This window comes from Setaria italica, chromosome IV (assembly GCF_000263155.2).
Source record: "Setaria italica strain Yugu1 chromosome IV, Setaria_italica_v2.0, whole genome shotgun sequence".
Taxonomy (NCBI): Eukaryota; Viridiplantae; Streptophyta; class Magnoliopsida; order Poales; family Poaceae; genus Setaria; species Setaria italica.
In genome coordinates, this window is record NC_028453.1 from 14,008,559 (window position 1) to 14,028,544 (window position 19,986).

General features: G+C 44.3%; 3 protein-coding genes across 10 annotated transcripts; 1 reads left to right on the top strand and 2 right to left on the bottom strand.

The window, feature by feature from the left end:
* On the top strand, nucleotides 1-8,876 carry LOC101762973 (enhancer of mRNA-decapping protein 4). 5 transcript variants are annotated; one of them, XM_004965240.2, is made up of 14 exons: nucleotides 2-874; nucleotides 1,404-1,453; nucleotides 1,720-1,876; nucleotides 1,992-2,210; nucleotides 2,710-2,838; nucleotides 3,607-4,174; nucleotides 4,266-4,442; nucleotides 4,527-5,074; nucleotides 6,134-6,493; nucleotides 6,564-6,683; nucleotides 7,274-7,444; nucleotides 7,597-7,755; nucleotides 7,895-8,020; nucleotides 8,256-8,876. In XM_004965240.2, the coding sequence occupies exons 1-14, from the start codon at nucleotides 146-148 to the stop codon at nucleotides 8,562-8,564; spliced, it is 3,822 nt and encodes a 1,273-aa protein (XP_004965297.1). In that variant the 5' UTR covers nucleotides 2-145; the 3' UTR covers nucleotides 8,565-8,876. The 5 variants fall into 5 exon arrangements, with proteins under 5 accessions (XP_004965296.1, XP_012701009.1, XP_004965297.1 ...); XM_004965241.2 differs by having other exon boundaries at nucleotides 4,299-4,442; XM_004965239.2 differs by having other exon boundaries at nucleotides 1-874; nucleotides 4,266-5,074.
* Nucleotides 8,877-10,369: 1,493 nt separating this feature from the next.
* LOC101763797 (chaperone protein dnaJ 11, chloroplastic) lies at nucleotides 10,370-10,699 on the bottom strand. The gene has a single exon (XM_004966861.1). The coding sequence runs from the start codon at nucleotides 10,697-10,699 to the stop codon at nucleotides 10,370-10,372; it is 330 nt and encodes a 109-aa protein (XP_004966918.1).
* A 4,300-nt stretch (nucleotides 10,700-14,999) lies between these two features.
* On the bottom strand, nucleotides 15,000-19,597 carry LOC101761751 (ERAD-associated E3 ubiquitin-protein ligase HRD1). Of its 4 annotated transcripts, none has more exons than XM_012845631.3 (8): nucleotides 19,438-19,597; nucleotides 18,671-19,301; nucleotides 17,651-17,827; nucleotides 17,422-17,571; nucleotides 17,136-17,341; nucleotides 16,804-16,939; nucleotides 16,379-16,598; nucleotides 15,000-15,410 (listed from the first exon to the last, which is right to left on the bottom strand). In XM_012845631.3, exons 2-8 carry the CDS (start codon nucleotides 19,201-19,203, stop codon nucleotides 15,321-15,323), a joined length of 1,512 nt encoding a protein of 503 aa, XP_012701085.1. In that variant the 5' UTR covers nucleotides 19,204-19,301; nucleotides 19,438-19,597; the 3' UTR covers nucleotides 15,000-15,320. The 4 variants fall into 4 exon arrangements, with proteins under 4 accessions (XP_012701085.1, XP_004965293.1, XP_004965294.1 ...); XM_004965236.2 differs by having other exon boundaries at nucleotides 16,804-16,945; XM_004965237.4 differs by lacking the exon at nucleotides 19,438-19,597 and adding an exon at nucleotides 19,377-19,428 and having other exon boundaries at nucleotides 16,804-16,945.
* Nucleotides 19,598-19,986: the final 389 nt, after the last annotated feature.

Below are 19,986 nucleotides of genomic sequence, written 5' to 3' on the forward strand. Positions count from 1 at the left end.
AATTGCAAAATCACACTCTCCTCGTCCTCCTCGGCTCCTCCTCCTCTGTCTCTCTGGCGCACTTCTCTGCCGGTGTTCCTCCGCCATTTCCCTTTTTCCCCACCGCAGATCCACACCGCTGCCCCTCGCCGCCTCAGATAGTCAGATGGCATCACCGTCGGGGAACCCTAACCCCACCCCGAGTGCCCCCTTCGAGCTCAGCAAGCTCTTCCGGCCGCCGCCAAACCCTAACCACCCCACCACCGCCCCGAGCCCCACCGGCGTATTCCCGGGCGCGCCTGGCCCCGCTGCCGGGCCACCGCTCACAGGGCCCTACTCCTACCCGCCGGCCACCCCGCCCTTCCACCGTGGCCCCTATCTCCAATATCCAAACGACCCCCATGGCTTCCACCACCCCGCCGCGGCCGCCTTCGCCAACGCTAACCCCACCGCAAACCCTATCCCGAACCCCGGCCCGGGCCCTAACCCGGGGGCGCGGCTGATGCAGCTGCTCGGCAACACCACGCCCACCCACCTCGAGTCGGCGGCGTCCATGCCACCCTCGTCGGAGTTCTCGACGGCCCCCGCGGTGGCGCTTCCGGCGTCGTCGTCCGCGCCGCCGGCGAGGATGCTCAGCAGTAAGATGCCGCGCGGGAGGCTGCTGGGACCTGGTGACCGGGCAGTGCACGACGTGGACTCGCGGCTACCAGGGGAAGCAGAACCGCCGCAGCTGGAGGTGACACCCATAACCAAGTACACCTCGGATCCTGGGCTGGTGCTCGGTAGGCAGATCGCGGTGAACAGGACGTACATCGTGTACGGACTTAAGCTAGGCAACATCCGCGTGCTCAACATCAATACAGCGCTCCGCTCTCTGCTTCGTGGGCACACACAGGTATGAATATGTCACTGTTGTAGTTTTGCTGTACTGACTGCCGCATAGCATTGGTAGTTATTTGGTTTATGTGCATGAACAGCCTTGATAGTGGCTCTGAAGTGAATCATTATTTTTTATTAGCACATGAACACCTCAGGCATTGTTCATTAAATGCAGTTTGTCTTTGGTATAATTGCCTTTGTGCTCTGGCTTACCCCAGGTCGTGAAATTAGGTATTGACAATGTTCAAATATATGTTATAAATTAATTGCTGTCATTGCTGCATGTGTACATAGCAGGAACCTTACTGCTCTACTATGAAGAATATAAATAGCTACTTATTTATGGTCCTTGAAATTAGCTTTCCTTTTTCGTTTATGCCATTAGTAACAATTTATTTGATGTAAATATGTTTTTGGGGTTTTAAGCCAGTATTTATTTGGTAATTTGGTGCTTTCACCATTCCTTGTGATATTTTTTTAGGTTAGTCAGCATGAAGCAGCTTTTTTATTTGTGTTTTGCATGGTCTTATTTGTGTTTGCTGCAGAAGGTGACGGACATGGCCTTTTTTGCAGAAGATGTCCATCGTTTAGCAAGGTACTCTGTGCTGATGTATATGATATTCGCACATTCTTTTCTTGGTATAGTGCATTAAGTCACGTGTGCACATGTATCTACTTTCTTCTCGTTGTCTTTGGGGAGTGGACAACTGGGAGAAGCCAACTCTTGTCATCCAGTTATTGGTGCAATGTAAACTTGCTCTTTTCGCTAGCTCAAAACTATCACATAATATTAGGATTGGAAGAGCACATATCTTTTCACTGTCCCTTGTAAACTTACCAACTTATTTTATTCTTCTGCAGTGCAAGTGTAGATGGGCGGGTATACGTATGGAAGATTGATGAGGGACCTGACGAAGAAAATAAATCCCAAATCACAGGAAAGATTGAAATTGCCATCCAGATTGTAGGAGATGCTGAAACCTATCATCCGAGAATATGTTGGCACTCTCATAAGCAAGTAAATCCTCATCGACATGATCTCTACCGCCTCAAGTATCTTGATTGTGTTCCTGTATACTTTTTTTTTGCGAGTGTGTTCCTGTATACTGATCCATGTAGATTCTATCTTGCAGGAGATTCTGTATGTTGCAATTGGGAATTGCATCTTAAGGATAGACACAACAAAAGTGGGAAGAGGAAGAGACTTCCATACGGAAGAGCCTCTAAGATGCCCACTTGACAAGCTGATTGATGGTGTGAACATAGTTGGTAAACATGGTGGAGACATTACTGATCTCTCCATATCTCAATGGATGACTACGCGTCTGGCTTCAGCATCAAAAGATGGCACGGTTTGTACTCTTTACAGGATATCCCCCTTGTTGGTCAGGAAAACTACGTCATGATAGACTAGGACACAAGATTTGAAGCTGCCCGGAAAACTATAGATCTAAAACTTTCTTCATGAACTTGTGCACATTTGTATTCAAATTTAGCTTGGCTTCTTCCTAAGGGCATCAAGAACATTCTGGAGTGCAAAATGCTATTGCTTATATCTGCTGTTACTCGACAGTTGATAGGTTCTCCTTGCTTTCTAGTTCCAGTGAAACTTGATATGCAACCAACACACAGAATTTTTGCTAGGATTGTTGATCTTAATTTCATCAATCATATTGTTAATCCTGCTGCACTTGGAAAAAATCCACTTTATCTGAGAAGAGAATTGTTATATTTCTCTGGTTGTTAGGGCATAGGTGACCTTTGTGTTTGCTTGGTACCATACTAGATATACATGACATTGTCAGTATTGCAGAATGCAGTTTATAATGTCTTCCCTTTTGTTTGTGACAGGTAAAGGTCTGGGATGATCGCAGGGTAGCCCCTCTGTCTGTACTGAAACCACATGATGGTCAAGCAGTTTACTCTGTTTCTTTCCTTACAGCACCTGAAAGACCAAACCATATAAATCTTGTTACAGCAGTATGTATTCTTGTGCCATTTCACTTTCTTATTTTCTTATTTTAGCCTAATTCTTGATTTAATATTTTCTTATTGGAGCCTGGTATACTTTTAAACTTACTTATATTTTAGAAGTGTTACTTGCTCCGCTAGCAAATTAAATGTGTATTTTATCCTCCACAACAGAGTATAACTATTATGTTGATGGACAATTCAATGCATGCATGTAAGCAGTACAAGGTAGAAACTCGGTATTTGTTGAGGATATATGGGGAACAACCGAACAAAACAATGCATTGGTATATGAAGTCATATACGATATGAATTTGTGGACAAGACTATTCTAGAAATGTGTGCTACACTTACGATTAGGATGAGAAATTTATATTCTAGGAACATTTTTATGCTGTAGATATCCACAACATTGTTGTCCAGCTCATAAAGTATTATCCATTTTTAATCAATTATAATCCCAAATTTCTTTTTGATGACCACAAAGTCATAATTGTACCTGCAAAACCAGAGTTGAATAATCTGAAAAGAATTATTATTATTTCATAAATCATAATCATAACTTTTTTATTGTAAATTTTTGAAATGATGTGATGCCTCTTGTGTTAGTATTTGCTTGCTGCACCTTGGAAGGGGGGATATAGAACGGAAAGGATAATTATGTTACAACAATGTATTGCACTCTTGAAAGCTTAGCAAAGAAAGCTCATATCATGCCTCTTGTTTAGCATACTTTATGTATATGATTAGTAAATATTAGGCTTTTCTATGTTGCAGGGCCCGCTCAACCGAGAAGTAAAAATTTGGGCCTCCACTAATGAAGATGGCTGGTTGTCACCGAGTGACCCGGAGACATGGAAATGCACTCAAACATTGGAACTTGTAAGTTCTCTGGAAAATAGGTCTGAGGAGGCATTTTTCAACCAAGTTGCGGTGTTGCCGCAGGCTAGCCTTATATTGCTTGCAAATGCCAAAAAGAACGCTATTTATGCTGTGCATCTTGAATATGGTCAAGATCCCGCCTCAACTCGGTTGGACTATATAGCAGATTTTACTGTTGCAATGCCCATTTTGAGTCTCACGGGAACACATGAAAACCAACCTGATGGTGAACAAGTCGTTCAAGTTTACTGTGTCCAGACAATGGCTATCCAGCAGTATGGGTTGGAGTTATCACTCTGTCTTCCTCCTCCAGCTGATAACATTGGATCTGGAAGAGATCCTGCAATTTCTCATTTAAATGAGAGGCTTCCAGAAATGGCAGCACTGGATTCCACAGCAACTACTCCTGTTGATTCTTCAACTGCTGTTTCGACTAAGCCATCAAGTGATAGTCAGGGCACAGGTAATGCATTAAATTCATTTATATTTGTTTCAGTTAATTTAGATGATGTTTAGTAGGATATAATTATCATTTCCACCATTTTGTTATGCAGAACCTGATTCTTCTTCCCGTGTTCCATCTGTAGCTCCTAAATCAAAGATGAATCAGGCTGGATCTCCAGTTGTCTTAAGTAGAGACCCTTCAGGAAGTGATCGTGATGTGGACCAGTCCTCTTTTGGTAGGAAGGATAGCATCGGAAAGGAAGAGCCAAGAGGCGGCCATAGTGATGGTATGGTAATATCAGATCCTCGCCCTGTGCTTCAGGTGGGAGGCCATGCTACTCACCTGATAACTCCATCTGAAATTATTTCAGGTGGGCTCACTTCTGCTGAAACAGTTGCAAGTGGCAGCTCACAGAATGTAGAAGCAGAAGCAAAACATGTAGATGAGAGAAAATCAAATCAAACTGTTGGATTCGAGGCTGGTAAGGAAAACCAAATTCTTCCTGAGAAGAAAGGGAGACCTATCAAGCCTTCAGAACAAACTGTAGACACCCTCAGTGAACGCACAATAGTAACTGCCAAGTACAGTGTAGAAGATTCACAGCCTATGGCTGATAGATCAGTACCCACGCTTTTGAAGCAATCTTCTGGTGCTGAAGATGAAGATGCTGTGAAGAGAGCAACTGGAGCTTCTGATGGAACTGGAACTGATGGCCCCTGTACTTCAAGGGATTTGCCTTTAACCTCAGCTGCCAAAGAGGGGAAAGTCATGCATCCTCAACCTCAAGTGGCTGGGCAACTGTCTCCTTCTGCAACCACTTTCAACTCTACTGATTCCTCGCATGAACCTCGAAGCAATGAGAACCCTCCTATTGATTCCTCCCTGCAAGCTGCAGCTATTCAAGGAACACTGCAACAGGTGATTTTGCATTTTGTGCCTGTGCACCAACCTTGTGTGATGTTATATGTGCTCTCGTATTTAAAAATTGTGTGCTAGGGAATGTGAATTGAGCCCCACATCGTCTTTTTTGATCTGCAATGAAAGCATCTCCATTTTTTTGGGCATAAATCATCTTAGATAATTGAGTTATGGTTCACTTTATACATGATAGTACATTAGTGTTGATATGCAATGTTGCATAGATGTACAAGTTAATCAGTCATTAGTCATGTGCAATCTAATTGCATGAAATTCTAAATCACCTGGATATTGTTTGACTCAGAAGACATCAAGTGTGTTTGTCATATATAAGTTTCATGTTCCTTTTCTGAAATAATAAATGTTAGATTGTTTATTTATGTGTATATGTTGCATGATAAGTTTCATGATGTTGAAATTGAAAACTTAGTTTGTGTTTGCATTCCATAATATTCCGATTTCCGAGGCTGCATCGTAAACTTTGGATTAGCAATTAAACATTTTCTGATCTACTTTCAAGGAATGAACCTCTCTAATTGCTCTCAGAAATCAGAACAGTTATGACATGGACATCATGCTCACGCTTGGTCCATTCTCTTTTAGCATTGTCAGTCTGGTATTACTTTGACCAGGAAAAATATTAATTATTTAGCCATCACGTCAAAATTGGAATATGTCATTTTCAGGATACTGGTCACTGTGCCATCACAAGTTCTATCCTGTAATTGTATGTTTTATAGTTTGCTGACATGCGATTTGTAAAAATAATGGTCAAAGGTCTGTATTGAGAATTGTCAACTTTGAAAATGGCAGTTAAAAGAGAATGCTGGGTGTCATCAATATTGAGCTTCCCTGTCAAAGTGTCAAGTTACTAATCTTGACTTATCATTGTGCTCATATTGCACCATTAAATGTCCGTATTCTCTATTATTTTTTTTGTTGATGCTGTTTAAGGAAAACATATTGAATTGATTTGTTCTCATGCACAGATGATGACATTCAGCGTGTATGTTTGACATTACAATTTCTCATTTACATACTATGCTTCTCATTTTGCAGCTTATAGCCACATATGGCAACCTGCAAAAGCAATTGAGCTCAATTGTGTCTGCTCCAATTGCAAAGGAAGGCAAAAGAATTGAGGCATCACTAAGTCGAAACATGGAAAAGTCCATCAAGGCTAACATTGATGCCATGTGGGCCCGTTTCCAGGAGGAAAATGTAAGGCATGAAAAATATGAAAGAGAGCGAATGCAGCAGATGGCTACTTTAATTGCAACTTCTGTAAACAAGGATATTCCTGTTATGCTGGAGAAGTCATTAAAGAAAGAAATATCTTCGCTGGGACCTGCTGTTGCTCGGACAACAGCACCTATCATTGAGAAGTCATTATCTTCTGCTGTATCTGATTCACTTCAGGTTGTGGTATTGTTTTTTCCTTGATATTCTGATTTTTCTTGTCATCTCTCTCATTGAACTCCCTTTTCAGAAAGTGCTGGGTGATAAGGTTGCTAATCAGCTAGATAAGTCTATATCCACAAAACTTGAAGCTAGCGTCGCTAGGCAGATCCAAACACAGTTTCAGACATCCACCAAGCAGATACTTCAGGTATTTTATCTTTAGTACTTGTGTTCCTTCCAGGTGATCCTTATCAGTGAAGATGTTTTCCAAATGGGCTAGAAATATAACTTGTGCTTCCATTGACCATACTGAATGTTGTTTGGTTGCCTGAACTAACTGATCAGTGCACAGGACGGAATTGATTTCAGGAATTGGATTGAGAACATATGGCTCAATCCTTAGATAAGAATATGCAAAACAAGTGTATTATGCTGCATCATCTTACGTGAATTTACATATTTGAAATTCATTCATTTATATCTAGTTATGGACACATCCATCACTCACTCCAAACACTACTTTTGAATTTAGTCACCTAAACAACTGCTTGCTGGTATAGTACTCCAAAGTTTGAAACACCACATCAGTTACTGGTTTTGTCAAGTAAACAATAATATTAGCATATACCACAACTTTATGCAATCAACCATAAAGAATGCCAGCTTATTATAAGCACCTTACATTTACATATTTGGAATTTGCTCATTTATACCATGTTAAACTGAACAACCTTGATGTCTTGTGTTTTAGTGAGTATGGTACCAAGCAGCTGAGTCCATTTGATTTTATCTCTGCAGGATGCGTTCCGCTCTAGCTTTGAAACATCAGTTATTCCAGCATTTGAACAATCCTGTAAGACAATATTTGAGCAAGTAGATGGTTCATTCCAGAAGGGCATGTCTGAGCACGGTGCTGCTATCCAGCAGCAGGTTCTGACGGCACATACTCCATTAGCACAAACTTTGAAGGTAAGTTTGCCAGATCCTTTGTTGTAAACAATACATAGGCAACAGAAAGATGAAACAATGCAGCCAATATTTCGTGGTTTATCAATGTGTTTTTTCAGTTTTCACCCCTTATGTTGAGTGACATGCCTTCTGTGTCATTTCAATTTTCTCAGGAAGCAATCACTTCAGCCTCGTCAATGAACCAGGGTCTTAATTCAGAGTTACTTGATGGCCAGCGCAAGCTTTTGTCACTTTTTGCATCAGGGAGCCCAACATCTCAGAAAACAGGTGCTTTGCAGCCCAGTAATGGGCCAGTGGCCAATCTCCCTGAGGTAGGAGATATTTTGAATTTTCCACTTTCTACTATCGTTGTTATGTTGATGATGACATCATCTTTGATTACCTGTGCAATCGAATTTAGTGTACCCCAGAACATACTGAATGATTCATTCGGTGTATTTGCTGTTTCAGGTAGATGCTCCATTGGACCCTATGAAAGAACTAGGCCGACTGATTGCTGAGCGGAAAATTGATGAGGCATTTACAATGGCTCTTCAAAGAAGCGATGTCTCCATAGTTTCTTGGTTGTGTTCTCAGGTAAACTCAATCCTAAATTTTCGTTTAAAAATAATCTTTACTACACCTACCATACATGCATGACCCTGAATCTTTTGCTAAAAAAACAAAAAATGTATATCGCCATGCAAATCTCCAATTTAATGAACATGTTTCCGCACATTATGCAGTTTGTCAGGTTATTTGTGCATTTTATTGTTATATAACTACTACTATGTGGATATTTTTGTCTTACACGGTTGCAACTTTATTTCAGGTTGATTTGCAAGCATTATGTGGAGCAGTTCCCATCCCACTAAACCAAGGGGTCCTCCTAGCCCTTTTCCAGCAGCTAGCGTGCGACATTGCCAACGACACGTCCCGGAAGCTTCAATGGATGACAAATGTGGCCGTGGCAATACAACCAACAGATCCGATAATCGCTATGCATGTAAGGCCAATATTTGATCAAGTCTATGGCGTCCTGGCGCACCAGCGGTCCCTGCCAACAACTAATGCATCGGATGCAACAAACATCCGCTTAATCATGCACGTGATCACCTCAGTGCTGATAAGTCACAAGTAACAATCGTAAGGCGCATTCGGACATTGCATCGTTGTACATAGAGAATTTTGCATAGCATATGAAACCGAAAAAGGAAGCTATACATTGTGTCTGACCAGTCTGACAGGACTAGGAGGCTAGTTTAGGAATGTGGAAGGTATCTTCCGGTGTAAATTGGTCATGTGTGACATGGTACTGAGTTGCATATCGATGTCGGGTTCATTATCTTGGATATGTTACGTCCAGCGCAAATGTTATACTGCCTAGTTTCATAACTACATTCCGAGTTCCCAATTTATGGATAGAGCTCGTGTGGGCGCACCGCCTTTGGCACTTGGTCGTGTCGTGTGATTGTGCAGCGCACCCTCGGCGCTGCTTGATCTGGTGATTTCATCCTTCCTTGCGCCTGTGCCATCGTGCCGATGGCCGATGCTATCTTTGTGTGCTCTGTTTATCTGCCTGGTGTGCTATCCTCTCGGATGGAATTACCTGTTGTAGAGAGGTCCTCGTGCACAGTGGTTGGAGCACCATTCTCTGTGTTTATTCATTTGATTGCTATGTGGAAAGAGGCATTGAAGTCTATTTCAGTTGGTTCAGGCCGTGCATTACTCGCAGATTATCAACTTTGGATTCATTTTTATACGAATTTGAGTGCCTGCAATACTTTTATCGACTAAACTTCACAAATGTGTTTCATTTTTAATAGATTGCTCTGTGACCTCCAGAACGCCAATTCCGATTGGAGGCAACTAAAGTGTACTCCATGTCTCTATTAAAAATGTGTTTCATTTTCAATAGATTTGAGTAATATTTATGCACACGACAGATAAACAGGAGATAATGACTGACGGCCTGATACTAGTATCCTGATAGTACTGTGTTAGTGTAGTATTTACAAAAGCTGCGGCGCCAACAGGTGGGCCCGGCTGCCGGCTGACAACTGGACCTGCACTACTATCGTATATTTACCCCCGCACTACTATCGTATATTTACATATTTACAAAACATAGGCACCGCGCTCAGTGTAGTATTTACAAAAGCTGTGGCGCCAACAGGTGGGCCTGGCTGCTTAGCGGCTGACAGCTGGATCCTGCACTACTATTATATATTTATATATTTACATATTTATAAAATATAGGCACCGCGCTCTCCTCCTGGATTAGGGATGGCAGTCGGACCCATAGGTGTAGGCGCCCGCGAGTTTCACACCCGATGGGTGCGGGCGTATGTGCGAAATTCCACCTGTGAGTCTAGAGTCGACCCGACCTGCATTAAGATGGGTTGGGTGTGATGTGAATTTTTACCCGTGGATGCCTAATGGGACCAGTATTTCCTAATTCACCTCATGACACACGACACTTTGCACCATGGATTCCTTCTAGACCAACTGAAACTCTAGACTACACAGTCAATTACTTGGTGATTTGACCAGTGTGCTAGTCATGTATTGTCTCTATTTAATTCTTTATTTGTTTGTTAGTACTGAGATGTTGAATGATCGGAACTTATAATAAAATGACTATGTACTAAGACTTCCTGGACTATTAATAAAATGACTATGCACTAAAACTTCCTGGACTATTCTTTTTTGACTGAGATATTCCTACCATTATCCTGTGATCATGTTAATATATATTATATATTGCACCGTGTGCGACCCGAAAACCGAGGACGACCCGCAGGTACGGGTGTAACATTTCACCCGCCAGTCTGTCCGAGAGCGGGTGTGATCGTGTTGCGGGTCCTCTTGCCTCGCCCACCCATTGCCATCCCTACCCTGGATGGCTGGATCTCTTCTGGGAGCGAACATGACAAGGCATGGCGGCTACCAGCACTGGTCCGTCTCCCACCTCCGCACCCGCACGCCGCCGGCGGCCAGGACCGGCCGGTGGTGGGGCATCCCGAGCGAGCGGTCGTAGCGCGCCCGGGCGTCCGGGTCCGACAGCGTCTCGTACGCGCGCCGGATCTCGAGGAACGCCGCCGGCGCGGCCGCCCCCGACGCGCGGGAGGCATCCGGGTGGAGGCGCTTGGCCATGGCGCGGTACGCGGCCTTGATCTCCACCGGCGTCGCGGCGCGCCCCACCCGCAGTGCCTCGTACAGGCTCCCCGCCGCTGCCAGCGCCGGCGGCGCTGCCAGGGGCACGGCTCCCGCCATGAGAGGTGAGGTCTCCCGCTCTCCCGGCCGAGGGCCAACTGCTGCTTGCTTTCCTTCTTCCTCCGCTTTCTTTCTCCTCCTGGTGGTGGTGGCTCTCGGGAAGGTGGAGGGAGAGCTCTGCCTGAGCTGGGGAATGGCGAGTGGGAGTGTGAGCGATGGGTTCGGTCGAGGTGGATTGGGTTTATATGCGTGGAGGTGGTCGGGGCCCCACCTGCAGCCTCACCGGGTGGGACGTCGCTGGAGACGAGGAGTACGCGCCGCACTAGGAATGAGGCGTCGCCTTCTTCTAGAAGGATTGGGTGGCTCGGTGACTGCTTGATGGGTCAGGTCCTGTGTTGGCGAAGCGCGCCCGCGTTGGAGGAGGCGCACTTTGTGCGGGCCCGCAGGATTGTTCACGGTGGGCCCCACACCATGGCTTCTAGAAGGTGACGATGCCCTCGCGCACCTGACTACCTGACGGCTGACGATGAGCTAGCTGGTAGCCTTATCCGGTTTGCTCAAGGCTCCAGTTGTCATTTTAATAATCTACTAGCTGGACCCAAACCCACCATGCAGACTTGCAGTTCACTACGGGAACAGGAAAGATGCCGAGTGCCAGGGGCACTCGGCGAAGCCCCAAAAATACTCGGCAAAGCGTTTGCCGAGTGTAACACTCGGCAAACGACACACGGCAAAAATTTTGACGGCAAACACTGGTTCGCCGAGTGTTTTGTGTCGGGCACTCGGCAAAGACTTTGCCGAGTGCCCAGAAAACACTCGGCGAACAATTATTGAAAAAAATAAAAAAAATCATGTTCCAAACCATCCGCCGCCGCCGCCGCCGCCACCTTCTCCGCCGCCGCCAGCCACCGCCACTGCTTCCCGCCACCACGCCATGAAGCAGATCCGGTGGAGGGGCGTCGGGCGGCGGCGGATCCGGGGCCGGGGGCGTTGGGTAGCGGCGGATCCGGGGCCAGGGGCGGCGGGCGGCGGCGGATTCGGGGCTGGGGGCGTCGGGCGGCGGCGGATCCGGGGGCGCCGGGCGGCGGGGGGCTCCGGGCGGCGCTGGCGGCGGGGCCGGGGGAAGGTGTGGCGGCGGGGCCGGAGGAGAGGAGAGGGGAGGGGGCCCGCCGGATCCGGCCTCGAGGCGCGCATGCAGCGGCGGCGGCGGCAGGAGGCAGGAGGCAGGAGGCAGGAGGGGAAGAGGCTAGCATGGGAAGAGAGGAGAGTGGGGGGAGGGGGCCGGGCCGGGGGGGCGGGGTGTTTTAATTTGTTGTGGGCCGTTTGTTTGCCGAGTGTCCTATGTGGACACTCGGTAAACGGTTGATTTGCCGAGTGTCCACCATAGGACACTCGGCAAATTTTTTTTGAAAAAAATTTAAAAAATATCCAACAGTTTCAAAAAAATACCAAATTTTCACACGAATCAATATATGTTCTCTATTAACTATACAAAAAATTTTGTAGTCAAACAAAACTCGACCGTCACTTCGACTCTAAATCTTATCGAATCTTCTCAAAATTACTATTCTTCTTCTGAGATGGTTCGTTTTGTAATCATTGTACATGATGAAATGTGCAAAACCTTCTCAATTTTTTTCCATAGCCTCCACATATTATATCATCACATCATGACAAATCTCATGATTTTCAGACTTTGCTTGTTTTTTTTACAATTTAAAAATACTACTGCCACACGTTCATGGTCGTGTTTCTTGAACAAGATGTTCGAAATTTCTTTTCATTTCATGGGTCAGGTCTCAAATTGGGTCAAATAACATGAATATCATTTTTCTACTCATTTTGTTCCATAATTTGAATCACTTGCAGTTCAAATTTGACTTATACCAAAAAATTCCTTGAAATGCAATTAATTAAATAAATATAGCAAATAAATTCAAAAATATACCAAATTTTAACATGGAGTACCACATGTTGTATGTGGGGAGTAGAAAAAATTTCGTGGTGAAAAGAGGGAAAAAAATTATTTTTTTGCCGAGTGTCAAAAAAAACACTAGGCAAACTCCCCTCTTTGCCGAGTGTTTTTTTTGACACTCGGCAAAGAGGGTGGTTTGCCGAGTGTTTTTTATTTGACACTCGGCAAAGCCCCGATTTGCCGAGTGTTTTTTATTTGCCGAGTGTTTTTGGCTTGACACTCGGCGAAGAGCTTGTTTGCCGAGTGCTCGAGAAAAAACACTCGGCAAAAAAAATACACTCGGCGATTTCTAGCTTTCCCGTAGTGGTTACATGTCGTTAAGCGGTGCACCATGGTTAATTTAAAGTTAGTTCCGCCCCTAGGTGAAAGCAAAATCGAATTCATAGTTGCCGGGGGTGAAAGAAAAATCGAATTTACAAGCATGGACTCGTAAGCGAAAACAAAATCAAATTCATAGTCGTCGTGGGTCGGGCTCGAGTTTATAGTACATGTGAAAATATTATTAATTATATATAGTTTATAAACAGCGTAATAGTTTATATATATACTCTTTCTGTTCCAAATTGTAGATTATTTTGACTATTCTAAGTTAAACGTACACATGCATAATATTATACGTCCATCCACCGTACGCTGCTATGGCTAGGGGGTGGTTTGCGCAATTGCTGGGGGTGGTTTGCGCAATTGCTTGGTTTTGGGGTGATCTGGATGGGGGTGGAGACCCCGCTTCTAGAATCCCACGTCCCTCTCCAATACGTCACACGTATGTACCGCGTGCACCTTTCTTGGATCATGACCACCTTGATCGGACCTAGCACACTCCACGCAGAGCAAAAGCTAGCACTGTAGCACACGACCCCTCCCTACCCCACTACCATCTCGCGTCGCGCCGCTTCACCGGTGCATGTACGTACGGGCGGTCAACGATAGGCCAGCCACAGCCATAGCCCGCGGGATGGGGGTGGACATCGGGACCTTTATATACCTTTTATATACCTACCGGAAGGTAGATAAGCAACGTATCTTTAATGTCCATGTATAAAATATTTTTTATTATTTTTAGATATTTATGAACATTTATTAATGTTCATCAATATTTTTTTAAAAAGTTATCACCAATATTTCTAGACGTCAACATTTTATATATGTACTTTTACGTTCACCATCATTTTTACTCAACATTTTCTTACACGTACCAGCTTTTTTTCATTCACCAATATTTTTTTCTCAACATTTTTTGACATTGACCAACTTTTTTTTAAAAAAATATTGAGATAGTACATTTAAAATGATTTTAAAATACAATAAAACATAGTAATATTGGACCTTTATTGTGTTACATTAATTCTCGAGAACACCATACTTTAAACGGAATCCAAAACGCATTTATGTTTTGAGAGAAAAATAATATCAAAGTTTTAAATTAAAAAATTCTCTCCATCCCATCCATACAAAGGAGCAAACTGAATGCTGACACGTGTCGAGGTCCACCCTAGAGTCATGCATGCTCACGGAGTCACGGTGCTCTTTCCCTCAGCTCTGATCTCATTTTTCGGCGGGCTTCAGCGGCGATGACAAGAGCAAGCTGACGGCAGGCCTGCTGAGACTGCTCGCCGCAGCCTACCTCATGGGCTTCACCTTTACGTCACCAGCAATTCTCGCCGTCGCCGCCCCCCTTGTCCTCTTTAGCCTGGTCGGGTGCTCTGGGCCTTGTCCGTAAAGTGGGCCGTTGGCCGCGGTAGAGCTAGGTGGGCTGGGTTGGCCTGTGTCTCCTGTGGGTGGCTGCGGCGGCGGCCGTGACGGAGTCGGGCCGCACGGTGAAGGAAGAAGAGCAGCGCGAGCGCCGCGAGGTCGACGGGGAAACCGGCAGCGAGCGGTGCAGCCGTGCAGGTGACGGGAGCGTAGAATTTTCCCATGTATTGCTTCAGTCAAAGGGGGTAAATTAGGGCGATTCTCTCGAAGTGATGAATTGGCGAAATGGCGTCGTGGTGGCATTTTAGACGGCAACATATGGACACCTTCAAATCCGACCAGTAAATATAGCACTTTTTTATTGGCTAAAGCTACATGATGCACATATCCCAAAACCATGATTTACTTGTAACGAAAGTATCTACGCACGCACGCAAAATAAAATTAAGACAATACCCGCATTCAAGATCTAACAGGATTTCCTTTGTGGAATATTTGTCAAAAGCTCCAACACATCAAATTCGGAGAAAGCAGCGCAAACAAACCATTCAAGTAAATTTTACAACACTTCTTTTTAAAAACCTCCATAATCACCAGAAACAGAAATGCATAGAACTGAAATTTCAACTCTATTTAGCACCCATACCCCCAAGTTAAATGTACAATTTGATTCTAGTAACATAAAAGCAACACTGCAATAGCAAGCTTTTCTTCCGATATAGCATAGATAAGCCAAAAAAAAGTCATTTCTATTTTCGATGGATTTTGTTTATTCTCATAATTACTATGAAACTAGCCATTGTTACAACACGACAACCTCTCATCAAAAGGTATTATACGGGCTTGATGGATCCAGACTACGGAAACCACAACACAAAGAGAAGAAACTAACGGGGAAGTTTAAACGAACAAGCCTACCAAAATCAAGGCAAGGCATCATCTAACTTTTTCCCCTCAGGTATTGCCAATTCTTGTCTTTGTTTATCCCATCCTCATCTCCACCTATTTACAGCTTCAGTCATTCTTTGTGTGCTCAGCATTCTCATTGTTATTTGCCAATGCAGCAGCGCCACGCTGAACCATTTGCAATTGGATTTGCAACATCTGTGAAGAAGAGGTATAACTTATGAGTTCTGTTGGATACAGATTCATAATATCAACGAAAGAAAGCTCTTAAGCATGTCACTGAAAAATATGGTGAAAGCAATACCAATTATCGTTCATGCATGAATGCAACAACAGGCTGGTAACATCTAGCAGCTAAGTGCTAATTACCAGAGAAGCATTTGCATCTTGAGAAAAATTGCAGATTACGTAACGTGGTACCAAAGCTGACGACTAAACTGTTCAAAGCTGTGCACGTGCAGTCTACAGTAAAATGCAGATCATAGATCATGAGCTCGTTCGCTTGGCTGCTGCGTTCGGCTTCTGGCTGCTGCGGCAGAGAGCCGAGCAGCAGCAGCCAGCCGAACGAGGCCCATAATTGTTAAAAGGGCTACTAAAGGTACTTGCATGCTACGTACTATTTTATAGGAATCAACAAACTAATTTGCATTATTATAAATTGCATATTTGCATGACACCCTCACAAGCAGACTGCTACATATCAATAATACTAGTAGCTTATGTTAACGTAGGCAAGAAGTGTTAAAAACATCACAGAGAACAGCTAGTGCAACCAACTCATCTTCATGTGCAATAATGCAAACTATCATGTGAAATCGGTAGATAGATAGATGCGAGTTGATGGACATTGTAGATTCATAAGGCACGTGCAGGAGTAGCCCTCACTAACGTTTTTCAAATAACCAATTGTGTGATTCAGAAGCTGTCCATCCATGTCACATAAGTTACCATGAATCTAATATATCCAACTTATCCAATGGTACATATGGAAGCACCTTATAGCTACAATATGTCAAACAGAAATATCCACGATATTGCAACTTGCAAGCAGTCAATGTACACCTATCTAGCACCTTATAGCTCATACACATCACTTGTTGGTTGCATCACGAAGTGATGCAGAAATATGTAAGTGGAGTGCTTTTGGAATCAAGATTCTTTCTTACCTCTATCTGGCTCTTTATAAAGTTTTCTTGTGCCTTCTGCAGTGAATTTTCAAGATCCCTGGTGCTTGCTCCTGAACCAATCGCACCATGTGCATTAAAAGGCAGAGGTGCTAAACCATTGCTGGTGTTTTGGAACTGCAGTTCTTGGTCTTTCTGAGACTGATTGGAGCTACTTGCTTCAGCTTGTGGTGTACTTGATGTAGACTGGGGAGGACCTGACCTGATGGTTGAATATGACATGCTTATTAGCATTTATACTTGTATCAGAACAAAAGACCCTACTTGTTATCCTATAAATATAGTAATAATTAAATACAGTGAATACAAGGTACCTAAAAGTACACAAGTGTGGTTAACCCCCCATTTCGACAAGATGATAGCAAAGTCATGAAAAGCTTTGTGTTTAGACTGTTACAAAAACATACCTATTTAGGTTGTTCGCTGGAGGATAAGCAAAAGATCTTCCATATAAAGAAGCAGCTGCAGCAGCTGCTTCAAGTTTTGCTTGGCGCCTGCTCATGTTCTCACCTGATGCTCCTTCTGAGGCAGGAGTACCAGTACCTGCAGCTGTTTTTCGTCACATCAAATCAACAATCACAAATAGAACTGATTACACAGTGCCAGTACTCACTGATACGTGAGATTAAAATTGTAAAATACAAACAACAAAGCCTTGTAGTCCCAAGAAAGTTGGGGCAGGCTAGAAGATTAAAGTATGAATGTGACAAAAAGATCACATCAATAAAATGAAGCTCACCAGGCTGAACTCCAGGCTGAGCTCCATGTTGTCGTGCTGCTGCCGCACGTCCATTATCTGGGGGAATGATTGGAGCTCTGCACGTGGGGCAAGTGTGTTGGCGCTCTAGCCATGACCTTAGACAATGCACATGGAACAGATGCCCACAAAGCAGCTTCTTTGCTGTAGTCATCTCCTCACGGCAAATGATACATGTAGCATCGCTCCTGAATACAATACAATTAATCACAAAAATTTCCATGTGGAGTCAACTAAAATAGTGCCAATAGAACAATAAAAAACTCACGCATTGAGCTCTTCTGTTGTAGCATCTGGAAAGCGCTCATTCATGTTGGAAGTGATCTTTCTGTAGCGCACATAATCTGCTATGCGAATTTTGAAGTTGCGGAAGGTCTCATATAGCTCACGAATTAAGTGCAGTGGGACACCATAGTTCCTGATACCAGGATAATGGATCAACAGCCATAGTTTACACTAGAGTCTCAGAGGGGTAGTACCATAATAAGAGAACTTACAGGAAGATAGCTATGAAGAACAGCATGTATAATGACAAGTGCACAAGGTCACTGATGAGCTCCAAGTAAAATGTATAAACTGCTTTCTTCTCCCATTGACCTTCCATTAGCATGTCACTGACATAGAATACATACTTCACAAACGTTGACACAGTGGATGTTGCTAGTATCATATACCTGAAACATGATTTGTACATGTTAAAGCTATTGTACTAGAGTATTTTGAATCTTTGAATAATACATCAAGAAATAATTTTCAGGCATCTAGAAATCAGAACAACAGAATCACATCTTCAGGCCATCTTAAGGTTAGCAAATAGGGTTGTTACCTTGCCTGGAAGGCATGCCCCTTGCTTTGGAATCAACAAGCAAAGAAGAAATTCTATAGCTGGAGTTTCATAATAAATGGACCTAATACTGCGAAGCGCTATTACCTAAAGTATTGCTCAAACATAAACTGAAATAATTGCACAAGTTGCTAGACTAACATCTTGTAATATAGCAACCAGAACATACATATGCGAACAGATTAGCAAGCGTGAGATGGATGAGGTAATGAAAGTTTAAGATACAGTGCAAAGAAGTAGTGCATCAAGTGAATAAAAAAAGCAATAACTGCTAATCTGGCATTATTCATAGGGTTTAGGGTAAGGTTCATTGCAAAGAATGCACACAAATGGAAAGAGAATGCATTTACGAATTACTAGAGACTTTTGTGGTAGGCTTGGTAACTACGAAAAGGTAACTAGTGTGATATATGGACTAACATGCGTTACTTCTCGTTTTGCAAATATTTGTCAGCTACCTTGGGAATTATCATTTCACAGCATTTGTTCATTGTAATCAATCTCCACCCGTATTCTAATGTTGATAAATAGGACAATTTGTTGTCGCATTGATACAGTGATAAGGTGAAGACAGGAAGAGTAGTGAAGATGCATCTCAATCATTACCAAGCGCAGAAGGCAACACACAAAAAGAAGGCATTTCAGGACAGTGAGAACTAAAAATTAAGCTTACTCAAAGGAGAAGAAGATGGCAACTGACGCCTCCCGCTTCTGTATGAGCGACCTGAGCGAGTTGGACAGGAAGAGGCAGTCGACAATGAGCAGGAACGCCATGAAGGAGACGATCCTGATGTGCGATAGCGTGGGCACGGAAGGCGTGGTTTCGATGTACTCGACCCTCTTCCCTGCCAGCCAGTGCAGCGCCTTAACGAGGAGCAGCGCGGCGACCATGGCGAGGAAGGAGACGGAGAAGTCCTGGCGGAAGATGGTGACCGCGAAGAGGATCTCGACGACCTCCCGCCAGGACTGCTCGTTGAGGCGCTCGACCTCGGCCTCCCGGAGCGACCCCAGGAAGATGCGCTTGACGAGCTGCCAGGCGACGCACATGGCGACGAGGCCCGTGTTGAGGAGCAGCACGAAGCAGATCTTGGAGGTGGAGAGGTAGACCATCGCCGGGTAGAACTGGTCCCGGCTGCTGAAGGCGTAGTACACCGCCGACGCCGTCGCCAGCAGGCTGAACGCCGCGTACGTCTGAAGACGGATCATCTTCGCCTCCGGCGCCGGCGCCGCCCGCAGCAGAAATTCCCCAACAAAATTTCGGAAACAAAACCGCACCGCAAGGCACCACGACTGGATCGGATCGCCTAGAACACACAATCCAAATTAGCGAGCAGAATACGAAACAAAAAATTATCCAGAATCAGCGCGCGAATCGAAACCCTAGGTGACTAGGCTGCATCAGATCGGAAGCGAAGTGCGATGTCAGCCGCAGCCGCTTACCCAGAGAAGGTCAGCGGCTCTACGAGGGATTTGATGGGGACGAAATAGTCGATCAAAGGTGGGGATAAGCCGCCGCGGTCGACGCTGCGATTTTGGGAGGAGAGGGTTTGGAATCTCTTTTTCTTTTTTTATTTTCCTTTTTTTCTCTCTTAAAATCTATATTTTTCTTTTTCGGGGAAACGAGCTCCCGGGGAAGAGATGGCGTGAGCATGTGAGGTGGTGGGTAGGCTCGGTCCACCACGCGAGATGAAGGCGTGTGGGTGAGGGACGATGGTGGGGCCGCATTGACGTGCTGGAATTGGACGGCTCCGGCTTGTGTGCTGGTGGACAAGAGTCGTGGAAGGATGTGGTGCGCGGATGGCGTGGCTACCGCAAATGAGTGGCTTCCACGTGTACGAGATACGTGGAGGATTGCCAAACGGTAGAAATAGTTTTTTTTTTCTTTCGGAAAACGCAATACACGCGTACACGCGTAGACACACCTTATTAACTACAAATATAAATATTATACACACATTATTTAAAATGAAAAGAGTTGTATTTTTTTAA